A 25552-nucleotide genomic window follows, 5' to 3' on the forward strand; every position below is an offset into this window, starting at 1 on the left:
CTCCGTGGAGGATTTCCACGCGCGCCGAGGAGATCATTTTTTATTATCGAATAATCCCACGCGGAACCCTGGGGACGTCGCACCTGCGAGTAAATATTGATTGGCATCGGGAGGAGCGTAGAGGGACGGCGGTAACGAAAATATGGAGTACGGTAAATCCTGAATGGCTGCGACATATGAGACCCACCCATGTTTAAACGCGAGCGAGTCCCCCTGGCGCTGGCGAACGGGCTCTTCCTTCGATCCGATGAACCGTATAATGTAACACGCAAGGGGCTTCTTTTTCATCGGGTGAAGGGGATAAAATGGTTGCGCCTCGGACGAGACAATGCGTTGTCATATAACGGTGTCACGGTGATGATGAGATTTTTCGAATTAAAATTAATGGCACTTTCGGTTATATCACATTAATTGGCAATTTATTTTCTTCCATCGTTGATAATCCATCCTCTTTATGATGTACCAGGGATCTAAATTATATCGTTTAATCGTCGCCTGGATAGCGTTGCGTCACAGGAACGCGAGGCCTCTGTCTCCTTCGGTTCGCCTCTATTCGAGTCGCTACAAAGCGAGCCGCCATACCTCGTCTCGAAATTAATCAGGTACTCGCAAAGATCTCGTTCCACTTGTAAATAGCTGCACGCGTTTGCTCCAGAGTTGCGTGCATCCTCATACACAAAGCGTTATAATCCACCCGTTTCATCCTCGAACTTATCGACGCGGCGAATATGAGAGCCGAGTTTTCCCGGGGAACCAAGCCGAGAAGATTCTTCCCTCGTTCCCCGAAACACGGTGTTCGCCGAAGATTTCGTTCGACACTCCCAGAGGGAATCTTTAACCTTTTCTTCACGCTCGCCTTCTATCGCGCTCGAGCATCGTTCACCTCGATCACCACTTAACACTTTCCTCATCTAGTCATGCGATCATTGCAAACACGAACGCCGCCCCCGGGGCAGGAAGGAAAAAATGAACACGGAGATTCGGTGGCACCGTAACCGAGAGCTGCACGGAAGCGTTTTAAAATGCTAGCCACGGATGGTGGGAAGGTTAAGCATTTTGATCGACTGGCCGACGACACGACAAGGGAAAGTGAGAAAATTGGTCGATAATCAACCGTTCTCGTGCAACGCGTTCCCAGCTGGATGATAGAGCCGCGACTTATCCGCTCGCGTTCAGAAAGAATTAAATGGAGGCAAAGCAGCGCGAAGAGATCTCCACCCCTCTCTTATCGTAGCAACGCTGTCGATACCAGGCTCGATGGTATCGTGATCCACGAACGCGATTCGGTTTATTCATCAGTGGACCGTGTAATCGCGTTTTTCAACTAATATCGCTCGATCCATTGTCGATCCTAGTCCTCGTCTCATTGAAACGGTTCGAAAAGTAGATTCGTCGGACAATCGAATCGAGTAGCATCCACGGATAGTTGATTTCCTCGCGGTGAAGAAGGGAAGCCTGGCAAGCTCCTTGGCTGGAAGATGAATGGCCCATAAAGCAGGGATTAGTATCCCGTTTCTCTTCATAAACGTAGAAACGATAATTCGCTCGATAAGACGGCGAGGGGGGGAGTAGTCTTTGAACGAGCGTGTTCTCGCGACGCGCGATCGAAAAAGAGAAGTGGAAACGGGACCACCGACCCGTTATTGCCTCGTGTCGCGGAAGTCGATAGGAAAGTCGCGCCTCGAATTTCCTGGCGAAGGAAGAATTATAACGGCCGCGATAAGGCGCTGCTGTACGAGCTACGAAACATAAGGGAAAAACGCAAGTGCCATAACCGGGGTTACGCTCGCGTAGATAAGCGACACCCGTTGGCAATCTCGATACCCGTTGCGACGCATCTGCTACTTTTATTCGCTCTTTTATTACCGGCAGTTCTTGTTTAACTGCGAATAGCTTAATATTCATTCGGTTGCGCCTCTGTAAAACGAACGAGTATCGATCGGATTTTTCGAGGACGAAGCCCCAACGCACGGATTTAATAAATCCCGCCTGAGCGATGCTTGAGATGGGGGGACGGAGAAATCTCGTAGCTAATTACTTGTCGCTTTGAAAATGCGTGATCGCGTTTTAACGTTAATGGGGAATTTTGTTGGTACCTGTTTTCCGATAGCGGGCGAAACAAGGTGCGCAACAGTTAACGAAATCCACGATTAACGTCATAACTTTTTTCCGTTAGTTCAACACGATTAAACGAGTGTCCACGGTTTTAAGCAGGTAGAACGCGCCTCTGTGACGTTTTAAATAACTTTCGATCAAATTTACAGCTGTTTTAAAGCGGCTCGTAACCAGCCCGGATTATCGTCACTGCGTTTCATTCGAACCGGAAAATTACGACTACGCGGCGGTTCTCGCGCTTCCGTTTCGTAATTAGGGGTCCCACGGCGCATAAAGCGCGTTATCGTTTCCGCTTCTCGCCCGTTGCGAAATGGCGTCGCGCGCTCAACCCGCGACGACTGGTTTCGGATAAATTCTCGTAGTAAAAGGCTCGTTACGCCCGACCGGGATACGGTTGTCTTCGTTCCTCTCCTCTTCCTCTTTTTTTCTTCACCTCTGCGTCGCGTTGAAATAAAAATTACGCGACTTCGCTTTTTATAACCGGCAGCGGGGCGCGCGAACCTCTCGCGAGAAATTCATGCCTCGCGAGAGGAGCCCCGTAAGAAGAGGGACGCGTATCGTTCGCTGGTTTTACTCCCGCGGAATAAAAATTACCCTTGGACGTGATTTTATTTACGTTATACGTCGCGCGTGTCGCCGTCGCCATTTCATCCCCCTGCGAGCGTACCGATAAATTCTGCGCGCGTTGCGCTTTCAACAACGAGTGAAAATTTCGAATCGTGGCAGGGAAAATTTGAAGCACCTTGTCGATCAGGAATATCTGTATTTCATTGTTCGACACCGCTAAGAGTTACTCTATACAGGGTTACTTATGCCATAAGTATTATCCAGCGACTTGTTCGTCCCATCTTGACTAAATTCCTGCGACAGTTTCGTTTTTTCATTAGTCCCTCGACAAACACTTCCGGTTGTTTCAATTTCACTCGGTTAAAACTTCCCAAGACTCCCTGGAAACCATCCCCGTAGACGCCAGACGGTCTCGGTCGTCTCGCCAGCGGGCCACCCTTCTGTCGCGATATTAAACGAAAACCCGAGGGTGAAAAAAAGAGAGAACAGAAGGGCCAAACGACAAGGAGCTAAGCAACAATGTCGCGATAAGCCCTAACGGCGTTTATTTAGCCCTCGAAGCGGCGCCGCTTCCAATTTCCCCGCAGAGCCACGGCTAATAAACATTTTCCGTTTCTCTTCTTTCTGTTCCAGCTCTATCGACACACGTACCTGGCCCGCTACAGGATCGTGAAACTGGATACTCTGTAAGTAAACGAGCCGCGCGGCCGCGGGCCATTTAGGCTAATCGTATCCGAAACTTATTCCGTGGCCGCCGCCCGCGGACTTTTACATTTGCATTTTAATCTTCCCGCGCTACCCGCTCTGTCTACGTCGCTCGCGGAACGGCTGGGGCGGCCTGCGAATTACGGCCGCTTCGTCTTAGCCGCGAAACGCCTCGCGACGCCACCCCATCCAGCAACCCCCTTCGACCCTCTCGCGAGAGACTTCGCCGCTCGCGCGCATCTCCGGACGTTAATTCGCCGTTTAAGAGCGCTTATATTACGATTAGAGCCGGGCGCTGCTCACCTCGAATTCGTTTCCACCCTCTTCGCCGACGGTTTAATCGTGCTCGCTCGTCCGCCGCGAATTCCTCCGACACGGATCCTGTTCCTACGGTTCACGGCCCGCGGAGGGCGGCGGGGGGCTGCTGGTTCCATTGTGCCGCGGTGTTTTTGGGTCGAGCACTCTGCGCGGGGTTGTTACGGGTTTAAACGCGGACCGAGGGGGTTGGGAGACCGCTAAATACGTAATAGTTTTTATCGGGGGTACACCGTGAGTAAATATTCGAGGAAAGAAGAGGCAGAGGTATTTATTCAAAGTTTGTAAATATTGATGGAGAGAGAGAGAGAAAGGGGTTATTCTCGTATTTTCACCCTCCAGAATCGCTCCACAGTGGGACCTCCGAACGATCGATCGACTGATCGATTTTCAGTTTCGTATTATTAATCACTCGCTCGAATTTATCGACGTTAATTCACGGTACCAGTGGGAGAAGCGGAGCAACGAAAATCGATTCCATCGCCGATACCAACCCGCTCGACGTATGACGTTATACAGGAAGCTGACGAAAATCTTTCATGAAGTTCCGAGCAGGTCACCGAAACTTCCACGGGAGCGTAACAATCAATATTGTTCGAAGGGTTCGAGGGCCTTCGTCCCGGTGGTTTGGAACTTTTTCACCGCTGCGAAAGTTGGATCCTTCAAAGTGGAAGTTGGACCCGTGGCCACCTTTCCAATCGAAAGCACGCCAGGGAAGCGCACCTGCTCGTTCCGCGCGTGGTGCACGCCCGGTTTATTCTTTAACGACTCCTCCGCGGGAAACGCTCGCTAGCCGTGCACGGGGGGGTGGTTCACGTGGCGCACGCGAGATAATTACAATCCTGGTAACTTCAGGCCCGTATAACTTTGCGTATAAATATGGGAGCGCGCGGTATAAATCTGTGAGCGGCGGAGGGTTGCAATTATTCTTACTGGCGGTGATATTATGGCGGAGGACGCGGAGGTACCGCGTGCTAAGATATTGATGCGCTCGGGCTCGTTACAAGCGGGATTAAAATCGAGGTTACGGCTAGTATCGTTGTCGTTGGTCGAACAGACGTATATAATAGCTTTGTCTGCGACTTCTCGAAGAACTTCCGTTGTCTACAGAGCGTTAATTAAGTTCGCTACGGTCTTTGGGTTACATTCAACCAGATTGTGTTCCTGTTTCTTCGAGAAACTTAGCCGGGTTCGAGACAAAGGTTCCGTCTGTGTATCGATGCCCTGGTTGTTTTCAAAGTTGCGCGAAAATCTTTTGAAAATCAACAGAAAATCACGCTCGATCTCCTCGCAATTATTCTGTTGCAACGAGCTCGCTTTCTTGGAGGTATTTCATTCTCCTCTCGGTGTCCATACGCTACACGCCAGGAAAAAAAAGGAAATTACCGCGGAGTATCGGTGAAAGCGCGAGCGGACCGGTCGCAAAGGGCGCCAGCAAGAAAAGGGTGCCCTCGGATGGAATTCTCGATCATACACCGGCAATGTAGCGTGACAAACGATCGCAATTAAGGTTGCGGGGGCAGAGCGGCGGTGTGGCGTCTCCGTTTCTTTGACATCCGCCGCAATTGCCGCGGCGAAATTGTCGGCGCAAAAGTGGCCAGGAATTAAAGGGGAGGAAGAACGCCGAGCATCGGTTGCAATTACGAGGAGGCCAGGGTTACACTCCACGGACTTGAGTCGCGTCTTTCGTTACTCCTGCCAGTCGTTTCGTCAAAGCCAGCTACAATTGCTGCGATCGATTCGATACCACGATTTAATTCCACAGCGACGTTACGATGGAAATAGAGTAAATTACTTTGCAACCCCTGGAGCTCTTCCCGAAGATCATCGCAACAGCAGGAATCAGGCGTCGAATGATCCTGTTACAAACGCGAGGTCTCATAAATATGATAATCGGAGACACGCGAAGGAAACGCGGGAAAGGCCGCGGAGGAACGAGCTGATAAGTTAAGAACAAAAAGCCCCGGCGGGGAGGTCGCCGCGCATGAATGACTCCGCTGACGTGACCAGAAACGGGAAGGAGGCTGCGACCAGGCGTCCTCATCGCCAGTGACATTTTTCTTTCACCCTGACGACGCCCTACGGACCGCTAAGGGCGCCAGACGAATTTTCGACGTGCCATCGAAAATGAAATTCGCCGTCGCACGGCCGCGGATATGAATTCCAGATTTCAATTTGCCGATCACACCCAACCGCCCGCCCACGTCCCCCTCCTCCCTTGTCTTCGTTCTGATATCTCGGGGGCTGTCACATCCGATGGAAATTAAGGGGCGTCTGAGGAATAGCTTCGACCCTCTCGGAGGTCGGATGGAGAGCGGAATTCGTGGCATCGGGTTGCGGCATACGGAATATTCGTTTCCTGTACGAACGGTGGGAACTTGTTACCCGGTGGTTTCGTTTAACAAATATCAATTTCGATCCTAGAATTCTTCCAGAATTCTTGATGATATTTTCAAGGATTAATTGTATTAAAGAACTCGTCGATGTGGTTTCGCAAAGTGCAGTGGTTTAGCGTTCGACGAAAATAGGATCGAAATCACTCAGGTAACTTCCGAACAAACGTACTTTGATCGAGCTGACGAGTGTTTTGATTGATTATGGTAATTAATTTATATCCAGCCGTAGGAGACGGACGTTTTACGCGGCAGGCGTTCGTTAGACATTGTTAGGTTGCTCTCTCGCGTTGTTTGCCAAGGCTCGAACGGCGAACTATGAAATTACCATTTCCATTTGGCGCAATCTAAGTCCGCCGCGCGCGGTATCGATCGAAATATAGTCGCGAAACAAACCGCAGACCCAATATGGCCGTTCAATTAAGATATTCCCGGCCCCGTATGGCGGTACGCATCTACTCCGATGCAACTTCTATTAGAATTCCTGCTGTCCCAAACAACGCGATATATCACCACCCCCGACAACGGATGAACGTAATCTCCAGTCCCTGCAAATGATCTCGTTACGTAATTTACATCGATAATTAACCGTGGGAACGGCGCGCGGCTTTTCGAGGCAACGTCAAAGCGAATGGGGCTAATAGGGGAGCCGGTGCGCTGAATCGAGTACAATCAGTCTTGAAAATAATAGCTCGTGTAACGATAACAGCCACGCGGCCACGAGGGATGATTCCAGCGCGGCGCGGATGCCGGTACGCGCGACATGGAATCAATGAAATCCAACTGGCTGCCATACTCTGCCCGAGCTGCCGACCGATTATTCCCAGTTCGCAATTAACGAGTCGATCGACAGCCTCTCGGTTCGCGTGTCGCGGATCGATTTATAGCCGGGCGTTTTCCGTTCACCGAGAAACGCTTCGAAGCTTTAACCCCAGCCCTCCCGCCTCCGGGAGCTCGATTGAAAAATTCCATAGGAATCGCTCCGCGGAGCCGAAGAATTCCAACCCTCTGTATTCCTCTCTCGCTGTCTCCCACCCTTGTTTGTTCAATCAAGCCACGCCACGCTCGGATCAAGTCATTTGAACGAATTTGATTACGGAGCGATACATCGTGGCTTAGCCCGCGCGCATCCACGGACTTCCATCGATTTTTATTCCGCACGGCCGACTCCGAGCCTCCGCTCCGAATTCCGCTTCCACCCTATCGCTCGAAGGATTCGATGCTTCCTCGGGAAATGATCGAACGTTCAACGAGACGGGATGTTGGCGAGTGAAAATTTCATTTTCTTCGACGTACAGTTTGTTTCGTACTTTGATATTCCAGGGTAGCAGTGTTCTCCAACTTTGCGGCTGGCAATTTAATCATATCCGCGTCTTGACGCACCCTCAGAATCCCGCTCGCGACGAAATTCGAAATTCGTCCAATTCTGAAATCCGCTTAACGAAACCGCCCATCGAGCAACTGCGAGCGAAACCAAGAATCAGCAGACAAATTGTCCCGTACTCGATCGACCTCGTATCGTGCTTTTCGCTCAACTTTTAACAACCGTTCCGCGCGACGAGCCCTCGACCAAAGCCGGCGCGTTTCGAATCCACGGAACGCGGCTGGTTCGCAGCCAGCCACCGATCTCTTCCTAATTCACTCGCTCTCGTCCCTCGCGTCCGCGAGCGGCGTGTCAATTAAGAGGGACGAGCTGTGGCCCGGTTTCAAATGCTAGATCCGACGGGGTCGAACGCGGCCGCTCTGTATCGACGATAGTTTCGGCCATAAACCCGGTTTCCACGCTACATGAATGCCTCGACGTCTTTATTTATGACCCAGCGAGCCACCCTCGCTGCGCGCACCCCCTCCCTCGCCGTGCTCTCCTGCGGAGTTACTTCCTTTCGAGCTGGCCACCGAGCTTCCTGGCACCGCGACAACCGCCCGAGTCTCGCGAAACTTTCCATCGATTTACCTCCCTGGTCCATCGAGTCCTGTTGGCGAAGGTGCATTTTATAAATTCCGCGCAACCTCGCCCGCCTCTGTGGCCCGTTGCTCGCAATTTTTCACTCCCTTTGTTGATGCCATCTATATGCACGCCAGTATCTAAAGTTTCGGTTCAAGTTGGATACACGTTCTCATAGAGGGATGCTCTTAGTTTCGGTGAGTTTAGTCGGCCGCGCGTGGTACGGGGGAGAAAAAAGATTGCACGATACCGTTCAAAGGGAGGAACGATTTATTTTATTGGAGGGTGGTCTGCTCGTTGGGGTGTTGGAGAGCTACGGAAGCTTTCCTGTTGTAACGTCGCGACTTATCTTCCATACGAGGATTAGCTGGAAATATCGATGTTGCCCGTGCGTTTATCAGATATCGCGAGGGAATCGAGCACTCGCTCGCAATGATTTACCGTCACCGGTTTCATTTCCACGGGACTTTTCACGAAGCGCAAGAATATTATTCAGAGGCTGTGTGTTCTTAACGGATCGAACGAGTTGTTTCTATCTCGGAAACTTGGGAATCCTTCGAAACGCCTGCAGTATCGACGCAGCGTTCGTTAACCCCGATAAAACGTTCCGCGGAATTCGCATCCGCGCCGGGAATAAAAAGAGGATTACGCGGATCGTGTAGGAACCGGTTCTTACAGTTCCCACCGGGGGCGTCGTAAATTCCTTGAGCCGCCATTTAATTTGGGACGCGTTTAACAACGCGTCGCGTGTTGTATCTGCTTGGCATGCGAATTCAATTCTAAAAGGGAAATAATGTAAACGCGGTGGCCCGAGCTTCTTTATTACTCACGCCTTTGAACCGTGCCAACTGGGCGCGCGAGGGCACCGTCACTCGCTCGCGTTAACTCTTAACTATAGGCACCTTCGAGTGCCATTAGCAGCCCTCGAGCAGATACCTTATGGAGTCGTTCGCGGATGTGGAAGGCTTTCGATCAACTTGATCGGTCGGTTAAGATCCCGCCGTCGAAATTATCGTCGTCGTTGAGAGAGATTCGTTGGTTTCGCTCCCAACGCTTACTTCAAAGGGTTCCTCTTCGTACGAGGGGCTCGGAGTGGGAATTTCAGCGGTGAAATATCGTTTACGATTGAAATTCGTATCGCGCGCTTTACGATCGAGACGCAGAAACGAGCGGACGACGCGAGTGACTAGTTTAAAACTTAGAACGCAAACGTGAAACACGAGGCGGGGGTAGCAACGGTAAACGCAACTTGCGCGTACAGCGGAAACCGAACATATTGAATTAGCGTTTCATTTATCGAACGCGTTCGGTAAAGGCTAATATTGACGGAACCGATAAGCGGCGCGCTATTGAATTAATTCAACAAATAAATGGTTAATGCAACGATCCCAGGCCTACGGTACAGCAAATCATAAACACGATCGATCCATTCATCCGTTGCACCGGTTTCCAGTCCTCGAATTGTGTACGAATTAATAAAAAAGAAAGAAAAGTCCTCGAACTTCCATTCGATTCCACGCAGATGCACAGACTCGAAACAGAGGCCTCTCCTTCACGGCGATATTTAAAAGAAACCATCGACCCCGAGGAAATTCGGCGCGGCACTTTAATCAAGTTCCCATAATCCCGGAAGCGGGAATCCCGCATCGAATATTCCAGCAGCGAGTAGGGGTTAAGGTACGTAAACCAAAGGATCCCCTGGAAGCCCCGAAGAGAATCCCTTCGAACGACTCCTCTCTCGTAAAACACCGTTGCGACCATAAAAAGGGAAAGAAAGGAGGATACGGGGGTTAGGGGCAAAAGGGAAGAAGCGGAAGAAGAAGAGGGACGAAGAACAGAGGAAGCAGAAGGTCCATCCACATCTCATCGGGAATGTATTCGTGGGCGACGAACGATCGACAGAGTGGCTCCTCCCATTCAATCGAACGAACGACCCTCGCGATTACGCGAACGGTCGACGGAAAATGCCGCGGTGGCTCGAACGAGTCAGATAAATATTAATCAACCCCTTGGCGGCGCGCGATCGAGGGCGGCCAGGCTGGTTAGCGGCCCCAGGGATCGTACACTGTGACGCGGCAATCTCGACCGGGTACGGTGTGCTTTCGTTTACGTTCGTAGACAATTTTTACCGCCACTGAAATAAGGATCCTCGAGCGATACCACCGCGATGGCTGCTGCGTCGCGCGTGCATCGAAGGGGGTGCGCGTCGCTTCGCGTTGGCGCTCGCGAGGGTTCGTTCGTATCGCGGGCCAGGCGGTTTCTTCGAAGCGGCAATTCCGATCGAACCGGATCGAATATGGCCGCTTGTTACTGGGGGCATCGAAGTATACCCGGCCGTTTATGTCCCGCGGTTTTATCGCCACCAGGTTACGAAGTCCTGAACGGCGTCGTTTCCTTGCCCCCTTTCTCTTTCACCCCGGATGTCCGTGTTCGCCCTTCGATCGCACCGCTGATCGTTGCCATTGTTAACCGTACGGCTCCCAGCGTTTCTTTTCCTCCTCGCAGCGCATTCGCGTTTTTCCAAACCCGTCTACGAACAGAGGAGACAGGCCATCGAATTTGAAACGATAATAGAAATTTTTCTAAGCGCCCCACCGGTCGAAAATCATCGTTCCTAAGCTCGCACGAGTTTGAGGGATTTAATCTGTTCTGAGGGAAGTGAATTCTAGTATCGCAGAGATTATTAATATTCATGACGAAGCCTCGGCTACGGTAAAGGGTATTGTTCGTTTTGTACACGTGGAATATTAGCGAATACACAACGGTGCAACGACTGGAGACAAAGCTGCGGTAACTTGGACGTTAACTGGAGTTAGCCGAAATTCCAAACCCACGGAGGGCAGATTTATCCATTCCATATCGGTATCTACCTATCCATTCCAGATTCGATTCAGTCCTAATCTCGGCGCAGCTTATGCTAAGCCTATTATTACGTTTAGACAGCCAGCGATTAGGTAACATCCACGTGCAATCAGTCCGTCGAGTCCCTTGACAGTGATTTTAATACCGTCATCGACCCTCGTCTATCGATCAGCCACTTTACGAATTTTTTTACAACAAAATCCCCAATCGATCATCTCCTGTTAGAGATTTCAATGTACATCCAGAACGATCCAACTAATTAATATAACCATCGAAACGCATTTTGTTTCAGGGAAGAGACCTCGCTGACGGGGAACGACTCGATTTCCCTGCAACTGGCTGCATGGGCGCCAAAAGGAAACGCGCTGGTCTACGTCTACCAGAACAACATCTTTTACAGACCACAGGCGGAAGTGGCGGATGACTATCAAATCACGGACACAGGGGTCTTCGGGACCATCTACAATGGGGTACCGGACTGGGTGTACGAGGGTAAGCTTTAATCGGCTCACGCGGTAGCAAACTCGAACGGGGACTCGTCCATCGGTGGAAGAGGACGCGATCCAGGATTGAATTCGAGGACGAGTTGTTTGCGAGGCCGCGCACAAAGAGTTCCGTACGCGAAAGAAGCGCGCGCGCTATCTGTTCCCGTTTCATCCAGCAGTGCGTTCAGACGAGCAGTAGCGAGTGTATGTTTAGTTGAACAATATTGGTATTCAATTCATTCGATTCATTGCTTTGTATATGGATTGCTGCTCGTCGTTCCTGCCGCGCGCCTCTTTCCACCTGCGTTCTTTCCTGGCTTGTCGAGTTTCTTCGAGTCGTCCCTTGAAAATTCCCTGTGACTGGGAACCCTTTGATGTTCCCAACTTTTGAGGTCGAGCTTCCTTCTTTAACTACCTCTGGGCTACCCTTAAACAGAGTTCTACAACACGTGCGCGTACTCGATTACAGAGCTGAAAGCGTTTGCAGACTTGTAGCACCGTTTTTCAAATTGCGGTTCAAAGGACTTAAAAAGGTTCTACCAACCTTTGCTCGCTACCAACACTTGGAGGGATGAACGCCTCTTTCTATTAACTCTAATCGTATATAATCAGTAGGATTCTTCCGTAAAAAGTTGCGTTATTATCCTTAAATGCTTCAAGCTTGAAGCGATACCTCTTCAGCGAGACTGAAAGATACTAGAAAATGTTTGACGTCACGATGCGACTAAATTTCGCGCGATCCTATCGTCCACGCCGTTCGAAAACGTTATCGCGAAAGTTTAATCTTGAACGAGCCTTACATTGAGCGCGGATTCCGCGCGATTGCGCGCGTAACCGCGCCGAGTCCCATTAATGACAAGCGTAACCGCTGCCTGGCAGTTCTTCTGGAATAAACAAGCATCGCACGGTTGAATTCACGTAGTTCGAAGCGGAAGCGGCGTTATCGCGACGCGCTAGTTGCAGCCGGCTGCGAACACTTTAAAATAAACTGGACCGCGGCCGCGTTACGGTCATCCGGAATGAAAGGGTCGCGCGCGGCGCCCAAACCGCGGCCATGCGCGCTCTGCTTTTCGCTGCCGCTTTACGACCGTCCGGACCTTGTCTGCTAATTATTTTTAACGGCTACTTCCTGCAAATTTTCATCGAACGCGTCGCTCGAAGTGGCACCAATTTGTCCTTTATTCGATACTTCGTTCCACTGAAAAACTAGTAAAATATCATTTCGATTCTGAATCGCGGGATGCGATAAAGTAAGAGGAATATCGAGAAAGACTTGCCAAGAATAATTACGCAAGTTTGGTAACCTCCTCTAAACTTAATAACAAATCCCAATTCCGATCGATACCCTCGAACAACCACTTGATCTTGGCCAGGCCGCAACCATCGTCGGCACTCAATTAGTACCAGTGCCAATTAATAGCTAAAACTGTTTACCATCCGTCGACAAGCTTTAAGCCCCGGAATAATATCCATCTCGCGGTACGTCTCGCAGCATCAACCCGTGGAGGTGTTCCCTGTTCGCCGTACCGTCGCGAACAATTAACCCAGACAGCCCTCCGACGTTCCACGGCGGAGTGCGGTAAAAGAAAAATCCCGCGCGTCGAATCGCGGGTGTTATCGCGATTCCCGCGGCCGAATCGAGCAGCCGTCGACGTGGCGCAATATTTTTTCGTCGTCCCCTTTTTAGCGACACGCGCTTTGTACGTGCGCGGGTCGGATGAGTTTTTGCCCCCCGGTACCGGGAACAATAATACGGCACCAGGGCCGTAATTCACACAGCTGCTGCTCCGGGGGACGTAGCACGCGTTTGCATATTTCTGAGCCTTCATCAGCTCTACGTGTCCTCCAACCCTCGCGTTCTTTCCCCGTCTGCTCCTCTACCGCACCCCCGTGACTTGTCGTTCGTCTGGTATTTCGCTAAATCGCGGCTGAACCGAAACTACCGGCCAGAAGAATTCATCAGAACCGCCATGGCGGTCGTACGGGCAGATAGACGAGGATTTTTTCTATACTTTGCACCCCTTTTTCGAGTAGCTCTGGATTAATTAACATACGCGGTAATTATAAAAGAGAGTAAAAAGGATCGTTCTGGATATCCACTTTTCAAGAGTCCTCAAAGGCGTTCTTTATTAGTTTCTTTATTAATTTTGTGTGCAGACATCGATGACAATTCTGTGCTTCCCTCGCAGCGACGTTGATTAATTTTCTAGTTAAACTTGTTCGACGTTCCTGCGACTTCTTCGTTCGATCTCCATTTCTCCACCGACTGGCGCTCGATAATTCCATACCGATTCTCGTAATTCGAGGCGCGGACGAAGACGGACGAGGCACAAGAATTTATCGGAGCAGCTTTTCATTCTTTCATGAGAAAGGGAGGTATAGGGGCGGTTGATCCGATTCGTCGCCGATTCAATAGGATTCCCCCGGCTGGGTAAATATTTAAACGCACCCTTCGGCACCCCGCCCCATCCATTGATGCTTCCTTCTGCTATTAATGTCGCCTGGTATTCTTTGGCTCGCGCGTTCGCCAGCGATTCGATTAGACACGGGGCTGAACGTCGTTTCGTATTAATCGTTGGCTCGTCGTCAAGGAATACGAGGGCTCGATATCGCGATACGTAAACGGCTTGGTCCCCTCGCGCGTCCCCCGAGCCTCCATCGATTTGTTTCCTCGCGGTGCGACGAGAATGGCTGTCTTCGACGTTGCCGCGTATCGGTCGTTCAGTCGCGGATACGATACCGGCACAGATTGGATAAACGGATCCGAAGAAGACTGCGCGTGATCCAGTACGTTTCCGCGAACGTGGTGAAACAGCGGGACATGTCTGTTCAACTCGAGAACAGGAGAGATCGCATCGCTGGAATTATAATATGTATCGCAGGTACAGGCTGATCCAGAATTTCTACGATTCTCCTCTCCTTTAACCGTTCCTCTGCCGCTAGAAATGCCAACATTTGCGTCGTTTCACGCTGTTCTCATTAGCCTGATCCCTGGTGAGAATGGCGGCGAGGAGAAGTCAGTTGGACGGAATAACAGAGAATAGCAGGCATCGATAACGACGTCGCGCAACGCGTTCCTCCTTTTAAGCACACCCTCTTGGAGGACGACTTGTATCGATGCTCGACTGATTTCGCGCGGAAGAAGGGGCTCGAACGACGCGCCCCGCATCCTCGCCGAGGGGGTGGCGGGCAACGTCGATAAAGTGTCAAAGCGTCGACGAAAGGCGTGCCAGGAACTTTTCAACAGCCTGTATTTTGTTCACCGTCAGCGGAGGACTTTCCTGCTGACGACATACTTTATCCAGCTCACGGCGGGGATGCGCGGCTGCCGGGGGTGGATCTCGTCGGCAAGAATTTAGGATAAAAGCTGATTTACACGGGACACGGGCCTCAGCTACTCGGTCTATCACCGAGCGGCATCGATTCTCGGGTTCTGCGCGGAAACGTACGCGTATCTGTTTCGCGACGCTCTCTATAAACTGGATCCACCGAGGACGGATCTCGATTTATCGCCGCCTACGCGTATGGGAAGTGATCGCCGCGAAATATTGTTTCCCTGCCACTGTCAGACTATTCTCCATACCCTCCCTTCTGCTCATCATCATTCGTCTTCGAACGTTTGTAGCGATTTCTGAAACGAGGACTGGAATCGAGAGTCGAGAGTCGCTACGATTTTTTTTTCTTTTTTAGAATTTTACTAACAACATGGTCACGAATATTTTCTCTCGACGATTAATCGCAGATGGTTGAAGATCTTTTCAGAGTATTCGCGAGGGGATTCGTTAATTGTTATCAGGAGGCGGGCGCACTTGGCCAGGCTCTCGAGGTCAGTTTTCAGAAAGACGTTCCATTAGACGGTGCTTTAGAAAACCCTTTTCGATGGTCGTTTTAGGCCTCTCCCCGGCGCGGAGACCCTTTCAGGGTTCGCCAGCGAGCGTTTCAGCTTCCTTTTTCCACTCCGCGCGGTAGTAAAGAACGTACCCTCGGAACGTTCCTGGAAAATTCATAACCGTGGCGACAGACGCTTTGACGTGTTTCTAAAACGCTAGAAAACACGCACGTGCCCACGCGTAAAGAGGCGCTGGCGGTCTGCTCTTAATGCCCCGGCACTTTGCACGCGCGTTCGAGCATCGTGGACCGGAATGGCGGTAGCCTGCGTCCGCGCTGCCCCTCTAATCCTGGACGGCATTAAATTTGTACGGGCCGGATTTATCTAACGCGGCATATTCAAGGAAGCGGCCGCGAGCTTTGACGAGGGTTAACTATATTTCATTAGCGACGTGGGCCAGCACCAAAATGGGACTGCCCGGGCGAAAACCCTGATTATATAGTAACAGCCAGCGTTGCGTATCAGCTCCAGACTTCCATTATTCCACTGGTGATAAACGACGGAAGTTTTCAACGCTTCTTCGATCAGTTTAACCGAGGCGAAACGAATCGTGGGTTACTTGACAATTATTCACTGGAGCGTGGAAATTAATCTGAAATATCCGAATATCATTGTTTATTGACCGAATGCTTGGATAAGTTATCGGAAACCTTCGTAGTTATTTGCGTCGAGTGACCGGGAAAATCGCGTCACGGTTCGCAAATAACTTCTGCAATCAGAACGGAACAACGCTTTCCTACGGATTCGACGATTACGTGCGGGCATCGATTATTAACGATCGTTCCGAGCTACAGCTGGTGGCCGAACAATTTCGTTCACCTCGAGTTTCGAACTTCCGCTCGGCATTTTTTGCGAATCACCGTTCGCGAAATTGGCCAGAAGCGAACGTGGCGCGGAACTTGTGCGCGAGAATGACGAAAAGCGCGGAGAGGGTTGCGTAGGCGCATCTGTTTCCTGAAAATTCCCGTCGAGCCTGTTCTCGTCTACCTCTAGGATAATTAATCGAGGGGCAACAGATGCGGGAGTAAGCTCGCAGACTTAAGCAGTCCCTCCTGAAACCGCGGTTACCTCGAGATTGCTGGGAATATCATTCTTATCAACAAGATAGAGACTCTTCTAACCCAGGCTAATTCCATTTACGGTTACACAGACGGATTAACCCGTTATGCGTCTACGTGTTACGCTGCTCACTCGCGCCATTAAAGGACTCGACATATCTCCGTGCAAAATGTATCGGTTACACTAGAAACTATTTGGATGAACAAAAACGAGCAGGAGAGTATTAAAAAAAAAGTGTTAGCAGACAAATGGTAAAGTTTTCTTAATCTGCGTGTACGAAGACGACCAGCGCTGAGACGGTCAAGCTCGCTTATCCGTTGAATCTGCTAAACACCGTAGGAGAGCATCGTCGACCCCTGGAATAGAGAGCTAAGCCAGGCGAAGTTGAAACTCAATGAGTCCGCACGGTCGGGGACTCGCGGCGGGGGACGTTATCTCGAATACCGTGGATAAATTGCAGGGGTGAAAGATGGCGGACGATAGCGCGGGGCAACTCGCGCGGATATCGGCCCGGCCGTTCTAAACGTCAACGCAATTTCTGTCCCCGTCGAGGTACACGGGAAACGCGATATCGATCGTTGATGTACGCTTGCCAACTTCGATCGCCCGTTTGTTTTTACTTCAGAAACGGAAGGATCCCCGATATAGATCGTCCCTCTCGACAAACCGTTCTCGCTGCCCCCGTCGTATAACGCGAGAGGATCGCGCCATTATTATCGGGATAAATCAGAGGAGAGTCCACACCCCCGCCTGGAAAATTCATTCGTTTGCGAATCGGATACGACGAGCTGAGGGGGTGGTACACGCGAGAAGATCTTTCTTGCCAGTCCTACGAACATACTTCTCGGGTGAACAGGGGTGATCTTGTAGATTTACAGCTCGTCGATTTTATAGTAAGGGTTGATTGAATTCTTGAGTGTGAAATTTGAGTTTTCGATTTATTTTTAATCATCCCTTAAGACAGGTTCCATCGTCGATGCGAGGGGAACTTAAGTAGTTTCCTGTATATCTATCGCTATCGTAGACATTAGCGTATTAACATTCGTCTGCATCCCATTATCATAATCTCCTATCGTAATCACACGTCTGGCGTCGCTCTGTTTGTTCGCTATGGAACAAGGTAAACGTCTGCCGCGTCATGAATAGCTTATTACGCCTGTCGCGGGTATGACGAATGAGGACAGCCGAATAGATATTCGGAATTAAACGGAAAATTGCGAGCGCAGGAGCTTTTTCAGTGGTACGATCGTTGCGTTTAAATTTTATGTTATCAACCCCCAGCGTGGACAGCGTTGATCGCGCCATGTATTCCGTTTAACTTCGATACCGAATGCTGTTTGTTCGCGTATGGTATTCCCAGGTTTTTACGATAATTACATTCGATTGCACGAATATCGAAAACGTTCGTTTGGAAAAGGAAAAAAAAAAACAAATACGACGCTTCCGTAGTAGCAATTTTTCCAGTACAATTCGTGCGATGAATTCTGCCATCGATAACGACGGCTCGCGGGAAGAAATTCTTGAAAACAGCGATTCGATATTCCCGCGGGAGCCATCGCGAAGCGAAAACTTGGGCACTGATCAAGAATTCCCTCGGCCAGTCGGAGCATTAGCATCCCCTTGTTAAATAACCATCAGTAACCGGTTGCTAGGTGTTAGCCTGTAATCGATAAAGCGTCAGCTCTGCCGCGTCTCCTCTAATCGAATCAATTTTATCGGTTTAAACGGCGGACCGCAATTGGCCGGAACCAATTGCCATGGTATTTGCTGTCCGTGTGCTGGGGAATTTCCGATAAGCATTAAATGAAAAATAACGGCTGCCACTCGATATTTGTTCACCGCGATCAAAGTGAATCGCGTGACGCGAGTTATATCGCCTCGTCTCTTCTTTTTTCCCTTGCGCCCCCCTCGAACCGCGCTTCCTTCGGTTCTTCCAACTCGTCAGCCATCCCATTTTAATCCAGCCAGCGTCGAGGCTCGAAATATTTACAAGCGACACGGTTGTATTTTTTAATAACCTCTCTTGGCTGTTGGCGACGAAACGCCGCTAACGCCGGTGATAATTATCCGCGACTACGGCCCCCTCGTCCTCCTTTTCGCCTGCCTGCACGCGTGACAGGCTTGTTTCGACGGAATTTACTCGACGAAAGTGGCCCGTTTTCTTTTCGCAATTTACTCGAGGAGTCAGTTGCCGGCGACGCCGTTTAAGCACAGCCGTGCGAATTGCCCGGCGTGTTACACGCTCGCCGGATTAAGTAGCTACGGTTTATACCTCGGTTCACAATTAGCGAGCCAACGAACGAGCCCAGCTCGCTGCCGCGTTTGACCCTGGTCGTCCTTGTTCCTCGTCGAGCAGGATGGCCGCCTTCCTATGGTGGCTCTCGAGCGTCGAGGGCGTCGCCAAAATAGATCCACCGTCGAACAGGTCGCTAAAAACTGGCCCAGGCACATCATAATGTATAAGTCGTGTACCAACAGAGGCGGTAAGCCAACTGCCAACCGATCGTGCGCGAGCAAGCGAGGGGTTGCTGAAGGGAACTTGGCCTAACTTCGTCGAGCAAGTCGACTAGCGGGTGTTTGTCGCCTTGTTGTTCGATGAAACTTTTGGTACCGCGATAAAAGTGATACGATAAGCGTCTGGAGTTGCTGTCGCGAGATTGTTCGCGGAACGTAAATTTAAATAGGCTACCCCTGTGGGGCTCTTCTTGTGCGAGAATTCAGCGTGAACCAGATGCGAGCAGATTTGAATTTTATCCGCGCCTAATTAGCTTACTTGATCCGTGGTTCTTTGATTAATACCGATTCACGCGTCTTCAGTCGCTTCTCGAAATACTCCTTCGAGCACCACGATCGAGGCAACGTGTCATTCAATCAACGAAGCCGCGAGAAATAAAGAACCCCCAGTGACGTGCTTGGTTTTTCAATCCGTGGATCGTGTAACCAGCTTGTACCTTCGATCGCGAGCGTCTCGTTGCGCCTCTGGGGACGGATATATATATATATATATATATATAATTGGTCGGAGGGTTTTCATAGCGTCGATACAATCGGCGTAAGACGAGAATCCACGTCTTTTTCAACCGTACCTCTCTTTCAGCTCGCCGTTCGCCAGCCCCACTCGTCCCCTCCCTCGTCTCTTTTTCTTTCCCGTGGCCATCCCCGACGGCGATGGATGTGACATTAATAGAACGACGGGGATTCAGTGAAATCCTTTTCTCGAAATCCGTTCCCGCTAATGGAACCAGCCCCGTTTCCGCGGGACTCCGATTTCTGATCGGGTTCCTCCTCCGTATTCTCGGCTGTTACCAGCGCGTTCGCGCGTTCCGCGTTGGGAGATATTTATCAGCGGTTCGACGCCTCGCGAAATACATAACTCAAACGCCGCTGGAGTAGGTTCCGATGTAGAATTCACGGCGGTAGCAATTCCTTCGACTGGTGGCTTCCAGTTGGTGGTTGGCTGGCTGGCTCGTGGAGGAGAACGTCGCGAGCGATGTCTTTCGAGGCGAGGCAGCAGCTTGGGGGTTGGTGGCTGCCGCGGCTGCTTCTCCTCTGGTTGTTCAGAGGCTCGCCGGGGTTGCCTCTATGCGATTCTGCCGGAGCGTGAAAATCGATCGTCTTTCAGTCGGCGATAATGATAAGCGAAGAGTGTGAAATGGGGAGTGTATACGCTCTGGTCACCGCTAACCCTTTCGATCCCCGGGTACAATGGACAGCGGGTGAGCGAGGATTGCTTGGACGACCCGTGGGCAGAGCTAAATAAAAGAGCTGCTGTTATCCATGATTTAACACCGCGGTTAACGAAGCTTTCTCCTCGGTCCCGTTCGCCTTTCAGTAATTAACGACGTGTAATCAGCTACTATTTAAAATGCACGGCAATAATAACGTTCATCGATTCTGTTGACTCTCTGCGAGCTCATTATTCTCGACTGGCCAGCGACGCAGCGATGAAACAGGAGTTATTATATTGTTTTCGAGATTCCGCGCGAGATTTCTGAATTCCTCGAACAAAGGGTAGATTGATCAGCGATAAAAAGAGCGATCGGTCAATGATCGATAGTCGCAGACCACTCGAAACATCGGTCACGCAAAGCAGCGGCCATTGAAATCGTATAGAACGCGATATACCAGCCGTCTCTACCCCTTTTAGCCATCACCCCCGTATGCAATATCCCCGCAGTCAATAACATCTTCCGGACATTTATGCAACGTCCAGAGAGTTGCTATCGGCGGCGGCGGTTGCGATATCCAGCGCAAACGTTCCATGCATACCGAATCGACCGTCCACGGGCACAATGGCCACTTTTCGGGGCTGAAACTTAACCTGCACTCGGCGTGCACCCGGAAACGTTATCGATACCGGAGAGCGATGTGGACGCTCGCGCAGTTCTCCGTCCCTATCTCTCCGCGCGCGTATCCGGACGAGATGGGCTCTGATCGACGAGCAGCTGCTGTGCAGGACGCCGTTGTGCAACGACGGTCCTCGAAGCTGTCAGTTACACGGGGAAAGTTGCCTCGCGGAGATGGCCGCAGCGTAACGAAGGCGGATCGATTTTCGGTCAGCGGGTCGTCTCGAAACGTCCGAAAACGGTGGAGATGAAAACCACCACTCGCGGGGGTTGCCTCTGTTGTACTCGTAAACCCAGCCGCGCGGCTGAACGAGCGAGCATCACGCGAGAACCGATCAGATTTCCAAGGGTTAACACTCTCGCTTGGTGTACAGTGGTATGTTCAGCGTTTAGCATGAACGTTGAAACGATGAACCGCTGACGCATAATAGGGAGCATGGTAGAATTTCGTTTATTACCAGAGCTGGTGAAATTTAATTTTTACTCGGAGAAGAGTCGAGCAGAAGGGTTTGTAGAGTTAAGGGGGTGGTTTTTGTCTCTGTTTTAAACTCGCGCGTAAAGGGATCGCGAGAAGTGAAGCGAAGTTTGCGGAGATGTTCTCGGAAGAAGTACAGAGTGAAATATGCTGGAAGATACTCAGGACAAAGCGGCGAGACAAGTATCTTCGCGATGCCACCGCTTCCTTTGGCAGGAACCACCGCGTTCTCGATACAGATACCAGCGATTTACTTTGCCGTGGGGGTTCATTTCCATTGCCCTCGTTTGTTTATCGAGGGTATAATTACGTCGCCATTAATCATCCGTTTCATCGTTTGACCGTCGACGAACGGGAACGTCTCAAAGCGAACGGAGTCGTTCGACCAAGGAAAGAAAACAGGGGTAGCTCGAAGAAGGCGGATCGATTATTGAATAAGTGCGTCGCTGAGGAGTCGTAGACAGAGGCGTAGTTCCGCGAAACGGGTCGTCACGCAACGGGTGTCCCTCGTATTTTCACGAATACCTCGTTACGTAACGGATACGAGTCGCCGCGGAGCAAATAGGACGCCATGCAGCGGAAGCGAATCGTATCTCGGCCAATGGGATCACGGGTGAACGGGAGACAGTCATATCTTAGCAAACAGGTTGTTATCTGCCAGGGACGAGACCCGTCCTGGTGAAGTAGGTCGTCGGTGAGTCGAGACAAGCCACTGTCTTCGACGAAACAGTCAACCCTTTAACGGGGGCGGGACTGCCCTCGATAATAGGCGTCGTCTTGAGACGGGATTTCGATTCTGGGGTCAAAGAGAGAATTCCAAACTGATCTTGGATGTTTACAAATTCTCTAATTAATAAGAAGCTTTGACATTTTTTTTATACTTTCTTCTTTCAACCCTTTCTGCAATGGTTTCGCTTCGAGCATCAACGAGCAACCTCGCGACACTTTGAACGACTAATTGCGACTTCGAGGGAACCAAGCACCAAAACAGAGCTCGTTCCTCGTTGAACGTGACGAGGGACTTTTCGTTTCGCAATGGCACATTGTCCAGGAACAGGTTCGCTCACTTGATACGGTTGTAACGCGGTAACTCGGTCCAATTCAGCTCGATGGCTCGTGGCCGTTCGCGCGGGCACAATGGCTTCAACCCTCGCGCGCGGACCAACCCCGTCGCCCCTGACGATAGTTCGAAACATGAATATTCCGCGATCTGTATCTGCTTCCCATTTTGACTGGGACGTTAAGTCCTGCGACCGTGACGATGTTCTCGAGCGGTAGGGTCCCGTTGTTTCCGGTGGTTGTCGGATCGTTTTGCCACGGAATTGAGAAACGATAGATAACGGGGGTAGCAGCGGGGTTGTCGCTCGCTCGGCTGCGAACGGGGAACATTAGAGTCGTTGATCGAAACGAGGCTCGTTCTTTGGGTAAATCGTCTTGGAGTACGCTACAATCTTGTTAATTGAAGATATCATCGCTGTCCTTTAATTCTCTGATCACTCGTCACGCCAAGGGTGGTGATTTATTCCTCGAAGAGACGGAGTAGAACGGTAGTTATCTCTGGGTTAGTTTCGTAATAATTTCCTCTGTTAAGTATTAGTCTATTAATTAGTCGTTTGTGGACGACGAGGCGAGCGTTTCGTGGCTAATCGAACGGTCCATGGGCTACGATCAAAAGATTTTACAGAACGGTTAAGTTAATGGGGAATTGACGCGATACGCGTGAATGATCGTCGAAATCATTGCGCTCGAACGCGATTATGATGCCAGATAACAGGGCTGTCGGTCAATCAGAATGGCCATTAGTTGTCGGTGCGCAAAAACGGAAATCAGATAATTGGATTTCTGCCGCGTATCGGCCCCGGCCCATGTATCAACGATCGAATTATGAGACGATTAATAATCATTCAAGGATCATCAATCATTTTACCATCGTACGGGCCAGGTAGCCGTTGAATCGATTCGATGATTATTATTAATCGTCATTAGAGATTAATCATTGCTCCGGTTGATTAATCCCAGCCGTTCCCTTAATCAAATTTCACCGATTTAATTCGGCTTCGTTTTTCGTTCCCCATTGTGCGCGAGGGTGAAAACGTTTGTATTTTAATTTCACCCGCCATCTGCACGAGGCTGGTTCGTTTTAATAAACGATGAAAAATGCCACGGTTTCCAGGCCGAACTCTGGTTCTACGCGAGATCGCGAGGCACAATTACCGCTTTCCGAACGAATTCACGGAGTTAAAACGCCCGGCTCCACCGCGTCACGCCTCGATGACGTCCCGCGAGTAGAAACGCATTAAACGGGTGCATCCGGATAAGCGGGGATTCCCGAATCCGCTCAAAGCGAACCTGACTTGACCCGTTTTCCCGTTGGCCGCTTCTCCACGTTTTCAAACGGAAAGAAAAAGAGGAGGATCGCGCCCTCACGAAGAGGCACGCGCCTGTCGCGTTCGCTTGGAAAATTCGAGGGAGTATCGATCGAACAACGACGCGTAGATCGCTCGCTTCGCTTCGCCTGGCGGATCGATTCATCGAGAGCATCGAGTTCTCGAATTAAACCGCCGTACGCGAGGCACGATATCGCGAGAATTTCCAGCTGGAGGACTCGCGTATTTTTCTTGCCACTTTCTACGCACTCGGAGAAATTTTCAGAAGCTGCAGGGAGAAGGAAAATACTCGCTGGTCCCTAACGTTCTCCGAAGAAGGAGCGGGGCCGTTCTCGCGAAGGTATCCTCGGGAAAAAAATCTTCCTCTGGTTACTTTTAATTAGTGAAAAACAACTTATCCTCCTTGCGCAGACAGGTAGCTGAAAAAAGAACGCGGGACTGCACCGCGAGACTACAGTGCGGCCCCCACGGTTCACAAAGAGACATCGAGAAAAGTCTCTATTTGTAGTCGCCTCTTCCACGGAGCAGCCTTAATTAATGAAAAAAACAACCGAACAGCCGTTTCTCCGTGGTAAAAGTTTTACCGCGAGGCGAGCCATATTTCTCCCTCCTCTTACAAAGAGTGGGTACCACTCGGCCACGAGGACCCTGGGCATCAGTTTCCGGCTTGGTCGATGGCCTAAGCGGATAAAAGGGAAATCGTTTTACCCCGTTTGAATCGAGTGGCGTTTCATCGTTCGGGAATCAAAGGGGGATTACGAACGAGCGACGAACCCACTCCTCGCATGGTCCCACGAATTCAGCGACTATTCGATTGCACACTGTTTTCGCTCAAAGTTATCGCTCTGACGATTTGGCTGGGTCTTCCGCGACAATAAGACTATCTCATTAGCCCTTTGAGTTCCGATTCGACGAGGTTCCCAGAGAAACCATTCACGGGTCCATTACGTAGCGAGACCGTTCTCTGCGCGCTGCGAATCCGTGCATGGTTCCTGTAATTATCGACGTTCTTGGCTATGCGAGCGATACACGGTCGCAAACAAGCACGATCTTTTGTCACGTTAGCACACGTCTCGTGGAAACCGGCAACTTTCTCCGTTAAGACACTTTGATGTTACCACTTGAAACGTGGCAAACAGTTTCGCGTTTTATCGCGGCAATTTAATCACAATTCGACCGAGTTAGTCGCAACCGGGGTAGTTTCTTAGTCGCTGGAAGGGCGAACGGTGGCGAACGGGTGGACACCGCGAGAGCTACCGTATTTCATGTCGCCAGGTCGGAAGGTCTTTACCACTTTCGGCCGGCATTCTTAATTAAAAAGTCCACGCTTGGACGCGCCGTTGCCCCCGCAGGCGGTATTAAAGTTAAAAGCGATTCGTCGCGAGGTACGACGGGCCAGCAGGGGTGGCTCCTCGCGGCTCCGCGCGGAATCCCTTGTAATTCCGCCCTGCCCGCGGCGTTTTACATTTTAATGCTCCCGCCTCGAGACGATCCTCCGTTTCCCCCTCGATGCCCTGACAGCTGCGGAAGTCGCCGCTGGGATTAATTAATGCCCGGGTACCGCGGTGATCTTTTCGCGGAAGCTGGCTAAGAATTCGGACGGCCGTACTCGCGGGCCTCCTCGTTTTTAGCCGCGAGTAACGAAGCGAGGCGCGGCAGCTCGTTTTCGAGAATTTCTATGCACGGTAACAGTCAAAAGCGAGTGCACGCTCAAATGGAGGCACGAGATCTATTTACTCGCGCGTTGCAAAGGCTTGAAATCAAGCGAATCTCATGTTTGTATTGACTCACTCGTTGCTTCGCGTAAGGGTTGGCGCAGCGTAGTTTCAGGGCGGATGGGGTTCGTAATACTTAAGATTAATGTCAGCAAAAGCAATTGCAAGACGGATCTTCTCTTCCCCGGGACGTGAAAAATCGTTGCACGGTTTTCTGAAAATTTTCCCACGCGAGAAAAACAGTCGACTGCGAGCAAGCGTCGCGAGTGCAGCAACAGCACGGCAGGGTAACAA

The 25552-nt window shown here is 50.7% G+C and overlaps 1 protein-coding gene across 1 annotated transcript in view; it reads left to right on the forward strand.

The window, feature by feature from the left end:
- Nucleotides 1-25552, forward strand: part of LOC143429600 (venom dipeptidyl peptidase 4) — a 150353-nt gene that overhangs the window by 72181 nt on the left and 52620 nt on the right. Inside the window, exons 5-6 of the mRNA XM_076905275.1 lie at nucleotides 3316-3368; nucleotides 11195-11394. Of these exons, the coding sequence (XP_076761390.1) occupies nucleotides 3316-3368; nucleotides 11195-11394 (253 nt within the window). The remainder of the gene's footprint in view (nucleotides 1-3315; nucleotides 3369-11194; nucleotides 11395-25552) is intronic.

Source organism: Xylocopa sonorina, chromosome 12 (genome assembly GCF_050948175.1).
Source record: "Xylocopa sonorina isolate GNS202 chromosome 12, iyXylSono1_principal, whole genome shotgun sequence".
Lineage (NCBI taxonomy): Eukaryota > Metazoa > Arthropoda > Insecta > Hymenoptera > Apidae > Xylocopa > Xylocopa sonorina.